Source organism: Zingiber officinale, chromosome 6B, assembly GCF_018446385.1.
Source record: "Zingiber officinale cultivar Zhangliang chromosome 6B, Zo_v1.1, whole genome shotgun sequence".
Classification (NCBI taxonomy): Eukaryota; Viridiplantae; Streptophyta; class Magnoliopsida; order Zingiberales; family Zingiberaceae; genus Zingiber; species Zingiber officinale.
In genome coordinates, this window is record NC_055996.1 from 10742219 (window position 1) to 10756682 (window position 14464).

Consider the following 14464-nt stretch of genomic DNA (forward strand, 5'->3'; position numbering starts at 1 on the left):
CACCAGGTCTTTCACCTACCTTCACTCACTAGGATTTTCACCTGGCTTCACTCACCAGGACTTTCACCTTGCTTCACTCACTAGGATTTCCTTCACCTGGCTTCACTCACCAGAATTTTCTTTCTGCTTGGCTTCACTCACCAGGATTTTCAAACTGCCTAGCTTCACTCACTAGGTCTTTCAATCTGCCTGGCTTCACTCACCAGGACTTTCCATACTGCCTAGCTTCACTCACTAGGACTTTCACCTGACTTCACTAACCAGGATTTTACTTCTGCCTAATATCTCAGTTAGGACTTTCCAGTCAAGTATCTGGTCAACCTTGACCTACATGACTCTTCTTTAACCAACCTGATCAGATCCTGATCAGAGGGGAATTTCACCACACAATCTCCCCAAATGAACAACTGCACCTGCACTTGTCCACATCATCGAAGTTTTGTATTGTCAAACATCGAAACCCAAACCAAGACTCAAGCTTGGTCAACCAGGTCAGCCTTGACTTGAGGGATATTGCACTAACAATCTCCCCCTTTTTGATGTTTGACAATACCACATTTAAGTTAAGCTAATTCCCATAGCCTCAACCTCCTTCATGCCACTTGGTAATGAAGTCCTAACTTAACCCCTACATTCTCCCCCTATTGACACACATCAACAAACAGTCCCCATCTTTGGGCACACGTCAAAACAAACTCTCCCCCTGAAGAGTTGCTCATCGTTGTTCACAACTTCACTCGTTGTAATCAACACGATAATAAAAGTCTCATACCTTTCATTTATCTTTAACCCTACATTCTCTCATAATGTAGACAAATGCCCATCCGTGAGCATTTTTAACTGAAACAATGAAGATATCCACTCTCCATTAAAGTTCAAACGCTCAACCTTGAGCATGTTCTGAAAAGAAGGTTAACCACCTTCCAAGGTTCATGAAAAATAGTTTTCATGTCTTTAAGAGTACCTCTCTCTAAAGAAATGGTCGTGCCTTCTATTATTGCACCAACAATAACTTGGAATCCCTAAACCTTTAGGAAGCCCAAATTTAGAAGTTTTGATGTTCAAATATTCAAAATTTGAAGCAAACCTCAACCTAAACTTCAATTTAGTCTTCCTCAACCAATCCATCCTTGTTTTCAACATGAAAACACCCTTTTTATATATACAAATGTATTTTTAGGGGTTTGGAATGGTTCCCTAGACTAAAATAGGTTCAAAATGCTGAAAATAAGCTTTCCTAGCCAAAATCAGCATCTTCGATCGATTGGAGTTGGGTTCCAATCGATTGAACCATGCTGAATCGATCCACTGATTGATTCAGGAGGACTGGATCGATCGGTGGATCGATCCAGAAGGCTTCTGCTCGCGAGAAGCCTGCTCTCAATCGATCGCCCGATCGATTGAGGCACTCCAATCGATCGGGTGATCGATTGAAGTCTGATAGTTGCTGAAATTTTATTTCAGTCAACTTCAGAAACCCCTAGAAAATTCTACAAAAATCTAAAAATCGTGAAAATTTGTGTAGACATTATTTAGGGTATAATTTATCATGGAAAAATAGTTTTCTAAGAAAATACATCATATTTTCAAATATTGACACAAACTTGGAAACTTGTAAAAACCTTAGTGTTTTCTTCCAAGTTTGTGCTTAACTTTTCAATGGTGATTACTATCAAAAGATAGCCTTCACCAAGGTTTTCCAAAAGTATTTTAAAATGATTTTCAAAACCAATATCCCACCATATTCCTTGAACTTAATGCACATGACTTGTACATTAACTTTCCCAATGATGGGAAAACACATAACTATGTGTTTTGATGAACTTAAAACTCAAAAGAATGCACTAAATCAACATCTTGAGTTTTGTTCATCATCCTAACATCTCACTTGTATCTAATGTGCACTAAAATACATACAAGTCATCTTATAGGTCTTTGTGAGATGTAAAATTTGGTTTTGCCCTAATCTAGGGATCATGCATATCTATCTAGGTATTTTTGTGGATATTGAGCATCCACCTAGAATGTCATTTGTTGATACCACTTGTTGATAAATGTCATTTTTCCTTAATATTAAGGAAATAAACATAATACATGATAATGTTATGACATACATTAAAAAGAAATAATTTTCAAAAGAAAATTTCCTATAACTACATGATGTATGTATGTCATGACATGGTATTTTTGTGTTTTTTCATCATAAGGTATGAATGCAAAATACAAAACTAAATATGATGTCATGGCATATAATGGGCAAACAAAGCATGACAAACTAGCATAAATAAAATAAAATACCTAGATTACCTATCTAAGTATCTTTAATCTTAGCTAACTTAGAATTTAACCTAGATTGTCCTCTAAACGCTCCAAGAAAATGCCAAAACCTAAATTGGCATTTCTAGTTCTCTTGATTAACTTATGCCAATTGAAATTAAGCTTATTCCTCAAATGTTGGCATATTTCATTCTTCCACAAGAGTAGCACTTTAAATTAAGGCTTAGATTTGCCTTAAATTACTAAGAAAATACCAAAGTCCCAACTTGGTATTTCTTATGTTTTCCCAAATTGTGTCATTTAAAATAAAATCAATACTTCTCAAATTTGGCACATTTTACTCTTCCAAGGAGTAAATGATAAATCTATTTCATTTTCAAAGGTTAATAATAACCTTGAAAATGCTCCTTGAGTGTCAATTTCTTCAAAATTGGGTTAACTACCCTTCTTCTTAGAATTGACACTCTCTAACCCATCTATGGGATAGAGAAGATGCTCCTAGGAACCCAAAACTTATTGGTACTCCTTAGATGCTCTAGGTACTCACTAGGGATAACTTCCCTAGATATCTTCCTAGTGACCTTGTTTGGCTTCTTAGAAGCCTTGGTCACTTTTTCTAGATCAACCCTAGGGATTACTTCCCTTGTGACCTTCTTAGTGACTTTCTTAGACTTCTTAGAAGTCTTAGTCACATTTGTTGCAAAAATACTCTTAGGGATGACCTCCCTAGTATTTTTGGCTTGCCCACTAGGCCTAGGGTTGGTTCCATAGCTATATGGAACCCTATGGTAAGAAATTACATCCTTCTTGGTTTTAGGTTTGTATCCCAAACCCTTATGACCATTGGATGACTTTGATACTTCTAGACCTAGGTTTTGACTCTTGGACCCTTGTGTCACACTTGTGATTTTTCTAAGGGTTCTCTCTAATTTGTCAAGTCTTGACCTCAAGACTTGATTTTCCTTTCATAATTCTTCAACCTTAGGGTTTTCATTAAAACCTTGATTTTTCTTCTTCTTAGGCAAATACCTAGAGTCCTTAGGGTTCTTGCCTAAATTCCCATCTATCTTTCTAAACCTAGGTTGAGAGGTTTTAGCATGATAAGCTACATGATTTTCCTTAACTTTATCATGTCTCCTATTTTCATGGTAAATAGCATTGAAATGATAATGAGTAGAATTAGCATGCTTTTTACCACAATTTAAGGGGATAGACTCAATAAATGATACCTTCCTTTTTACCTTGGAGGCTCCCCCTTGAATTGAGCTTCCTCCTTGAGCCTTGACCGTCTTCTTCCCCTTTGGGCATTGACTCCGATAATGCCCCTTTTGATTGCAAGAGAAGCACACAATGTGCTCCTTGCTCCTTTTTATTTTGGGGATGGTCTCCTTGGGCTTCTCCTTGCCCTTGGGTGCCACTTGGCCCTTCTTCTTGGCCAATTTGGGACACTTGCTCTTGTAGTGCCCATTCTCCCTACACTCAAAACATATAATATGATTTTTATTATTAATTGAGATATTTTTACCTTCACATGTAGGGATGACACTTGGTCCTCCATGTGATGTGGATGTAGAGGCTTCCTCTTGATCCGAAATTGATTTCACTCCTATTGATTTGTCTTGACTTGTGGAGGTGGAAGCTTCTTCATCCTCTTCTTCTTTTGACCCGGATGTGGATGCTTCTTCTTGCTCCGGGGTCAATGATCTACACTCCCCCTCAATCCTAGAGGTGGGGGCTTCATCATCTTGTACATGGAACAAGGAGTATGCTCCTTCCTTGTTCCCTTCATTGCATTCCCTCGAAGATGAAGCTTCTTCTTGGACTCCTTCTTCGGAAGTTGAACATCTCTCAACTTCGCAGTCCTCCTCTTGGTCTTGCTCCAATGAGTCACCCTCTTTGGATTCCTCTTGATTCGGTACAATGGAGGGTTCTTCATGGAGCTTAACCAACTTGCTCCAAAGCTCTTTGGCATCTTTAAATTTTCCAATTTGAGCCAAAATGTTGCTCGGCAATAAGTTGACCAAGAGCTTGGTGACTTTATCATTTGCCTTGCTCCTTTAGTTGCTCTTGACTCCATTTACTTTTCTTGAGAAGCTTGCCCTTGGAGTTTGTTGGAGCTTCGAAGCCTTCCATTAGAGCAAACTATTGCTCTATCTCCACCATTAAGAAGTTTTCGATCCTTGATTTCCAAAGATCGAAACTTGTAGATGTGTACGGTGGAGCCACCCTTGTGTCAAAACCAAGTCCATCTTGGAATTGCATCTTGAAGTTGAGCTTCTTGAATTCTTTGACTTTGATGAATTTGCTCTAACTTCTTCACCCTCTAGCTTTGCTTGTTTTGTTTGCCCCTTCCGGCGATGATTCCGGTGAAGAGCGACCTCGCTCTGATACCAATTGTTGGGACCGAAATGTAGCTAGAGGGGGGCGGGGTGAATAGCTCATCGCGTACTTGTGTGCTTCGTTGCTTGTTTCTTCAAAGATGTGCAGCGGAAATACAAAGAAACAAATGCATACAACGCTAGCAAATGGATTTTACTTGGTATCCACCTCACAAGAGGTGACTAGTCCAAGGATCCACGCACACACACACACACCTCCACTAATAAACACTCTTTTACGGTAACTACCGAAAGCGGAGAAGCCCTACAAGACTCTCAATACAAGAAGAGAGGAAAGGGAACAAAAATATGAGCAAAGCTTACAATGAAGTGCAATAAAAGCCCTAACCCTAACTTCTCTTCTTCGCCTCTTGACTTGGACAAAACTTCCAAGAATCTTCAAGATCTGGCATAGAGAGCTCTGTGGAGAAGCTGTGGAGGATCTGAGATGAATCGTGTGAGCTCTGGGAAGTTCTCCCGAAGGAATCGAACGCCTGCAGCTAAATACGACGCCAACGGTCGGATCCCGATCGATTGGATTGCTCCCAATCGATCGGGGAGGCTTTGGATCGATCAACCGATCGATCCAGAGTGCCTCTGTGCTCTGGGAATTTGCCTGGATCGATCAGCCGATCGATCCAGGGCTTATCGCGATAAAACGCAGCTTCCCAATCGATCCACTGATCGATTGGGACCTCTGGATCGATCTACTGATCGATTGGGACCTCTGGATCGATCAGCTGATCGATCCAGAGGCTTTCTGTGCGCTCTGCGACTTTCCCACTCGAGGCTTGTCGCAGGGACCTTCCCAATCGATCGGCCGATCAATTCGGCTCCAGCCAATCGATCGGCTGATCGATCCAGCTACTGATTTTTACCCAAAATCAAGACCCAAGCTCCCAAACCAACATCTGGTCAATCCATGACCTGTTGGTTCATCATGCCTAGCATCCGGTCACCCTTGACCTGCTAGGACTCCCTCACCAAGTGTCCGGTCAATCCGTTTGACCCACTTGGACTTTTCTCCTCTTGCCAAGTATCCGGTCAATCCCTTGACCTACTTGGACTTTCACCAGATGTCTGGTCAACCTTGACCCATCTGGATTTCCTCGTGCCAAGTATCCAGTCAATCCTTTGACCTACTTGGACTTTCACCAGATGTCTGGTCAACCTTGACCCATCTGGATTTCCCCGTGCCTGGCTTCACTCACCAGGGCTTCCCTTCTGCCTAGCTTCACTCACTAGGACTTCTCTTCTGCCTGGCTTCACTCACCAGGTCTTTCACCCAGCTTCACTCACTAGGATTTTCACCTGGCTTCACTCACCAGGACTTTCACCTAGATTCACTTACTAGGATTTCCTTCACCTGGCTTCACTCACTAGGATTTTCTTTCTGCCTGGCTTCACTCACCAGGATTTTCAAACTGTCTAGCTTCACTCACTAGGTCTTTCAATATGTCTGGCTTCACTCACCAGGACTTTCCATACTGCCTAGCTTCACTCACTAGGACTTTCACCTGACTTCACTCACCAGGATTTTACTTCTGCCTAACATCCCAGTTAGGACTTCCCAGTCAAGTATCTGGTCAACCTTGACCTACATGACTTTTTTTCAACCAACCTTATCAGATCCTGATCAGAGGGGAATTTCACCACACAATCTCCCCAAATGAACAACTGCACCTGCACTTGTCCATATCATCGAAGTCTTGTATTATCAAACATCGAAACCCAAACCAAGACTCAAACTTGATCAACCAGGTCAATCTTAACATGAGGAATATTGCACCAACAAATTTCACTCCAATAATATTAGAGGTTTTAAGTCTGTGTCAAATATCAAGTATTACATGCTTGACGTTCTTGTTGCATCTCAAATTCTAGGGAGTACAAATCTAAAATCTTTTACAATGGTTACTTTCTTTTGGTAAAAAATTGCTAATGATGCTGTAGGCCTCAAAATAATAATATTAAAAACATAAACAAACTCAGAAAGACTATCACGGTGCGTCCAAGTGCAATAATGCTCGTTTAATATACCTGTGTTTTTTATTCGAAATGACCTAAAATATCCACGTGCGGTTGTATCCTGATAGACATGGTAACTTTTTTTAAATAAATAAATATGATGAGTTGACTTAGTTCCACTTTGGGTAGAACTCTAATTAATTTATTTTAATATACTACGTTAAAAATTATTAGTAATATAGATAGCACGATAAAATTGAATTTAGGACCCAGCCCAATTTAATTGAAAAAAATGAATATAGATTATAAGGATAGGTGATCCTCACAGCTCAGGACACTTAAATTTGGTCTGGATACCTCGAATGTTTTTGTTGCATAGAATAAAAATGACTATATATATATATATATATATATATATATATATATATATATATATATATATATATATATATATATATAAAACTATATATAAAATATTTTATATATATATATATATATATATATATATATATATATATATATATATATATATATATATATATATATAAAAATTTTTGTCGACTGAAAATCTTATTTTTTTTTAAAAGTGTAAACATACCCACATAAATTTAGGGTCATTAAAATTTTAAAGTTTGCATTGAAAATGTATGTTTTCCTTATGGATGTTGATCCGGTGATAATCTAGGAGGGCCCCCCTCCCAGGAAGTGCAACGCTTAGGTGGAGGTCAAAATCGAGAGGTGGTCAGCAAAGGGACCAGCCGAGCGGACGTCTATACAGGCCGGTTAGCCGGAAGAATTCGTCGTCCGACCGGAAGAATTCAAGAAGAGTTGGGTCAGCCTGCGGCGCATTGAAACCAAAGTCACTCACGCCGCTCAGATGTGATATACTCGTAAGGGGATATGGAATTGGCTGGTCAGAACGATCAAGGGAAGTTCAATCAGATTAACGGCTGACAAATCAGACGGGAGATATGTGCCAATATCCTTTTGGGAGTCAATGCCGCTGGCTGACGGCGTTGATGGATGGAAAATCGTATGGGAGAAGATCCCGCTATCTTGACAGAGAGGCGTTCGCCCCGTTATAGTAAGACGTCAGGGACCCTTTCTCGATGTTAGCTTTTGGGGAAATTTTGGGAATGCGCGACTGCTCGGGGAATATGCAGTCAGCCTGACGAAGCTCTATATAAGAGAGGAGGTGGTCATCCGCGGAGGTACACGCATATACGTCTTTGGGCACCGCCATTCACTTCTTTGTTTCCCTTATTTTCCCCTCCTACTGTTGTGTGACTTGATCGTCGGAGGGTCGTCGCCGCGAACCCCTTCCCGGCTTGGCACTAACGACTTGTGATTGCAGGAGCGAGGCGTTTCCACCGCACACGGAGATCCACATCAGCGTTATTTCCCGGCAGCCGTCTACTCAGCTTCAGGGCAGGATCAAATTGGCGCCGTCTGTGGGAACTTCGGCCTGAACCCAGAAGCAGAGGATAGAAGACACCGGACGATCAACAACCGTAACGCTGACGACAGAAGAGTTGGAGAGGCTGATCCAAGCCGGAGTGGCAAGAGCAATGGAACAACAGCAGCGAATGCTAGCCGATCGACCGGCACAGGAGCCGACCATCTCAGGATCTGGCCAGCCTGCAGATCCTGGTCGCGGAGTTGAACCCATAGCCCACCCGGACGTGGGTAAGAGATCAGACACGACCGGGCCAGCACCAAACGCGCCAATCCCTTTTCACCGAGCATTGTTTAGGACGCCCTTAGAGGAAGGAGGCAGAGCCCGCCGAGACCGAGGTTCCTCGTCAGATGAGGCACCCGAAAGGGATGCGAGGAAGGGAAAAGCGCCACGAGACGGAGACTCGCCCGAACGGATCAACGACCAGTTCTCGCGAGGAATCATGGAGGATCCCTTACCTCGCCACTACACCCCATTGGCGATTGGGGAGTACAATGGGAGCGCCGATCCAGATGGTCACTTGGCCAAGTTCGACAACGCGGCCACTTTGCATCAGTACACCGATGGGGTAAAGTGCAGGGTATTCTTGACAACGCTTTCGGGACCAGCTCAACGGTGGTTCACCAGGTTGCCGACCGGGTCCATACGTAGCTTCAAGGATTTCCGGGCCGCTTTCCTGTACCAATTCGCGAGTAGCCGCCAATATCAGAAAACGAGCGTCAACTTGTTTTCACTGAAGCAAGGTCCCCGAGAAGCGCTCAGGGCATACATTCAACGATTTAACCAGACGACGATGGACATACCAGCAGTCTCATCAGAAGTGCTGGTAAACGCTTTCACTCAAGGGCTCGTAGAGGGTGAGTTCTTCTGATCCCTCATCCACAGACCCCGAAAGATTTCGCTCATCTCCAAAGGAAAGCCACGGAGTACGTCAACGTGGAAGAAGCACAAGCGGCCTGAAGGAAAGAGGCGCCTGCCGAGCCTCAACTGGCGACCGATCGGAGGAGACCAAGCAACCACCAGCCTCCGACCGGTCCCCGGGCTGCGGGGTCGCAACCGTATCCCGAGCCGAGAATGCATGCAGTCCATATGGAGGCCGCCCAACTCAAGAAGGGCAAAAAGTAGACCCCGATGTTCTGTAAGTTCCATCAATCAGGGACGCACAACACGTGGGAGTGTCGAGGTGACCCTAATGTGCATCGGTCCGCGCCAAAGGAGTATAGACGTTGGTCGCCTAGGCCGGATCGACAGCCCGAGCGCCGAATCGACCGAAAAACCGAGGGTCGAAGGGCTCACGAGCCACGGGAGCATCATCCCCAAGAAAGAAACCCTACTCACGCCTCGGCCGATCGGAACAGACATTCGGTGCCAGAAGAGGAGAACAGAAGGAACGCTTCCCGTGGAGAAATTGGGATGATCTCAGGTGGCCCGACCGGGGGAGATTCCAACTGAGCCCGGAAAGGCCACGCGAGGCAGCTGACCATATACGCGGTAGGGTGCAGCAAGGAGAAGGCAGAGGAGCCTGAGATCAGTTTTGGCCCTAAGGACTTGGAGGGGATCGAGATCCCTCATGATGACGCACTGATCATCAAGGCGGTGGTCGCAAATTTCACCATTCGCCGGACTTTCATCGACACAGGAAGCTCGGTAAACATTATTTTCAAACAAGCATTCGATTTATTGCAGATTGATCGGGCTGAACTCCTACCCATGGCAACACCGCTGTACGGCTTCACCGGCAATGAAGTCTCGCCAATCGGGCAGACGAGGCTAGACGTCTCGCTTGGAGAGGAGCCCCTGATTAGGACGCGCACCACGAATTTTATCGTGGTAGATGCGCCCTCGGCGTACAACGTGATATTGGGCCGACCGCCCTCAACGAATTTCGAGCGATAGTGTCGACCTACTGCCCGAAGATCAAATTCCCGGTGGGGAATCTGGTAGGCGAAGTTCGAGGGGACCAAGTGGCGGCCCGGCGGTGTTATGTTGAGATGGTCAAGGCGGACGCTAAAGCCGCCAGGAAATGCCCCCGATTGGAAGTAAACGCCATCAGAGAAAAGCCGCCCCCACTGGTATACGACAACAAGGAGGAGGTACAGATACATCTGAGCCGGCCGGAGGCTACTACATTTGTAGCATCTGATCTGGCCGGCCCGCAAAAGGAGGAGCTGGTCGCCTGCCTTCAAAGAAACCACGATGTGTTTGCCTGGTCGACGCACGAGCTACTCGGGGTCGATCCAAGCGTGGCACTGCATGAGCTGCACGTTCGACCAGATGCCCGACCGGTCAAGCAAAGGAAGCGCGACTTTAGCGCTGAGCAGGACCTGATTATCCGAGCCGAGGTAGAAAAGCTACTGGAGGCCGGGCACATCGAGGAAATTCAGTTTCCAACCTGGCTCGCCAATGTAGTGCTGGTCTCCAAGCCAGGTAATAAATGGCGAGTGTGCATCGATTTCAGGGATTTAAACAAGGCCTGCCCCAAGGACTCCTACCCGCTACCAAGGATAGACCAGATGGTGGACTCGACGGCCGGATGCGAGCTGATTTGCATGCTCGATGCCTATCAAGGCTATCACCAGGTTCCACTCGCGCACGAAGACCAGGAGAAGGTCAGTTTCGTCACGGCTGATGGGACGTTCTGTTACAAGGTCATGCCATTCGGATTGAAGAACGCAGGCACCACCTATCAGAGAATGATGAACAAGGTGTTCCGGAAGCAGATCGGACGGAATTTGGAGGTATACGTTGACGACATACTCATTAAGTCTCTCCGATTTGTCGCCCTATGTGCAGATGTGGAAGAAACATGCCAGAAGCTACGAAATTACGGGATCAAGCTTAACCCAACCAAGTGCCTGTTCGGTGCTAAGGGTGGACGGTTTCTGGGCTGCATAGTCACCGAACGGGGAATCGAAGCGAACCCCAGTAAAGTAAAAGCTCTCCAAGACATGGCGTCACCTCGTAACCTGAAAGAAGTACAAAGGCTGACCGGAAGGATCACGGCTCTATCAAGGTTCATATCTAAATCAGCTGACCGGAGCCTGACATTTTTCAAGATTCTGAGGCGAGCGACCAAGTTCCAGTGGGATGACGAGTGTGACAAGGCGTTCGAGGAACTCAAGCAATATCTCAGCCCCTTGCCCATCTTAGCCAAGCCAACTATGGGGGAGCCGCTTTTATTTTATTTATCGTCAACCGAGCATGCCATCGATTCAGCGTTAATCACTGAGAAAGGGGGGAAGCAGCAGCCGGTATATTTTTTGAGTCATATATTGAAAGACGCTGAGTCCCACTATACAGGTCTTGAGAAGCTCTCTTACGCTCTGATCCTCGCCGCTCGGAGGCTTCGACCCTATTTCCTGGCCCACTCTATAATTGTGATGACCAATAGCGCCTTGGATCGGGTCCTGCTCAACCCTGAAGCGTCTGGCCGGTTAATCAAATGGACCACTGAGCTCAGTGAGTTCGATATCCAATACCGACCCCGGTCGGCTATAAGAGCGCAGGCATTAGCGGATTTCATCACAGAAGTGCCAGACCCTGAGCCAGAGTCCTCATGGAGGGTATACGTGGATGGTTCGTCCGCCCGATCGAGTAGTGGAATAGGCATCTTGCTTATATCCCCAAAAGAAGACCGAATGCATCTATCCATTCGATTGGACTACCGAGCCACCAACAACGAGGCTGAGTACGAAGCGCTCATAGATGGTCTCCAAGCCGCTCGGCACGTCGGGGCCACGAAGGTACTCTTACATTTGGATTTACAGTTGGCGGCTCAGCAGCTGAACGGAACGTTCGAGATTAATAGCGCTCGGCTCAGGCTATATGCGGACGCCTTCGAAAAGCTTAAGGCAAATTTCCAAGAGGTCGTTATTTATAAAATTCCCCGATCAGAGAACCAAGCGGTAGATGAACTGGCAAAGCTGGCTAGCGCAATGACGCCGATCATCGCCACTTCCCCCATTGAGCGGGTCTACCTAGTGGCGCACGTTGACCAGTCAAGGGGGATACCATTTCTGGAAGATTGGAGGGCACCCATCATTAGGTTCCTCCAGTCAAGAGGCTTACCAGGAGGTCATGAAGCTGATCGAATCTTGAGAAGGAGAGCCTCTCGGTTCACCCTGGTGGGCGAACAATTGTATAAAAAAGCTTTCTCACGCCCTCTGCTCAAATGTGTGGGCACTGAGGACGCTGAATACATCCTTCAAGAAGTACATCAAGGCTCTTGCGGAGGGCACCCGGGTGGGCGATCACTAGCGAAGAAAGTTATCCTAGCAGGATATTTTTGGCCAACACTCCAGAAAGATGCGAGCAAGTTGGTAGCCACTTGCTTATCCTGCCAAAAGTACAGCAATCTGACTCACTGACTGACCTCCGAAATGAAAGTGTCCTCTATTGCGTGCTCATTCGACCAGTGGGAAATGGACATAGTCGGCCCTTTTCCTATGGCGATCGGTCAGAGAAGGTTCCTACTTGTGGTTGTTGATTATTTTTCAAAATGGGTGGAAGCTGAACCGCTGGCGAGAATAACGAAAAGCATGGTCAAGAAGTTTTTATGGCAGAATATTATATGCTGGTTCGGCATACCATGCCGACTTGTCTCGGATAATGGGAGACAGTTCACGGGCCAAGAGTTGGGGGAATGGTGTGCGGGTTATGGCATACAGCAAGCTTTTACCTCCGTGGCCTACCCTCAAAGTAATGGACAGGCTGAAGTTACCAACCGGGAAATCCTCAAGGCGTTACATGCTCGGCTCGATCACATGGGGGGCAGCTGGGTGGACGAGCTACCCAGTGTGTTATGGGCGCTACGGACGACTCCCAAAGAAGGGACTGGCTTCACGCCATTCCATTTAGTATACGGAGGAGAGGCGGTCGTCCTAGTCGAGGTTGGGATTGAGTCCGATCGGGTGCTTCACTACAACGAAGAAAATGGGGAAAGGCGACGGTTGGAGCTCGACATGGTCGATGAGACGTAAGACAAAACAGCCGCCCGGCTGACAACATATAGACAAAGGATGCGACAAAACTACAATCGCCGGGTGATCCCCAGATCTTTCCAGGTGGGCGATCTAGTCTGGAAAAGGGTCAAGCCGGTCGGAGATGTCAAAAAGTTGGAAGCTCCATGGACGGGCCCATTAAAAGTAGCAGAAAGGTTGCGGTCGGGTGCATACTACTTGGAGGACGCGGAGGAAAGGAAGCTGGAGAGACCGTGGAGCGCAAATCACCTCCAACCTTACAGAGCCGGATGAGAGGTGAGCGAGTGAATTCATGTACACTTGCTTAAATGTATGTTTCCTTGGACACAGGAAGAAAACAATGGGATCTCTCCTAACCCCTTCTTATCAAACGCGTCATCGACAGTCGAGCGACGACCTTAAACCCTCGCGTCATCGACGGTCGAGCGGCGACCTTAAACCCTCGCGTCATCGACGGTCGAGCGGCGACCTTAAACTCTCGCGTCATCGACGGTCAAGCGGCAACCTTAAACCCTCACGTCATCGATGGTCGAGTGGCGACCTTAAACCCTCGTGTCATCGACGGTCGAGCGGCGACCTTAAACCCTCGTATGATCGAGCAACAAGTAAGAATAAGATGATTGTCTAATCATATTCAAAGACGATCAAAATATCGAGGAAAATTGTCAAAGATAAGACAGAAGCCAGTTACGTCTTAAAAGTTCATGCCAACCGGGTACACCCGATGACCGATTAGTACAACTGAAAAAAGCACTTAGCAAACCAAGCGAACAGAAACACTTTAGAAGGTTCACTCCAAATAAGCCAGGGCATTGTCGGGGATAGAGTCATTGAGCTGGTCGCGATCAATCGTGGAGCCGGGCAGATCGGCAGGCAGATGTCCCTTTTTCTTAAGTTAGATCAAAAATGTTGTCAACGGCGCAGCCGAAGAGTCGGAGAACTCGGGCAACAAACTTATCCACGAAGGTGTCAGACCGGATGTAAGCCACCTTCATCTCTTCGAATCGGCTAGGCTCGCTTTCCTTATAGGCCTCCAAGGCCAACCGGGCGCTCTCCAGATCTACCTTCACCACCGCAAGATCGGCGTCCTTGTCGGATAGATGGCTTCTTAAAGTGGCCTCTTCGGACTCGCGAGCTTGCCGCTCGGACATCAACAGACCTTCAACATTTTTCAGCTTGTCTTCCGTCTGCTTTAACTTCTGCTCGAGAGCCCGGGCTTCCACATTTTTCTTCTCCAGATCCTCAACAACCCTTTGCTTGCGGTTGGTGGCCAGAGTAATTTTTCTCTCGAATGTGGAGATCTCTTTCTTGAGTCGGTCAATATACCCGACTTGCTCGGCGCTCTTACCCCGCTCGGCGGTCAGCAGCTCTTCACTCTTGGCTAAGTCAGCCTGCAGCTGAGCCAC

At 46.1% G+C, this 14464-nt stretch overlaps 1 protein-coding gene across 1 annotated transcript; it reads left to right on the forward strand.

Annotated features, from left to right (window-relative positions):
* The first annotated feature begins 8191 nt into the window (after positions 1-8191).
* On the forward strand, positions 8192-13058 carry LOC121990755. The gene is made up of 5 exons (XM_042544830.1): positions 8192-8905; positions 9766-9848; positions 9914-10462; positions 10538-12398; positions 12495-13058. Exons 1-5 carry the CDS (start codon positions 8192-8194, stop codon positions 13056-13058), a joined length of 3771 nt encoding a protein of 1256 aa, XP_042400764.1.
* The last annotated feature ends 1406 nt before the right edge of the window (positions 13059-14464 follow it).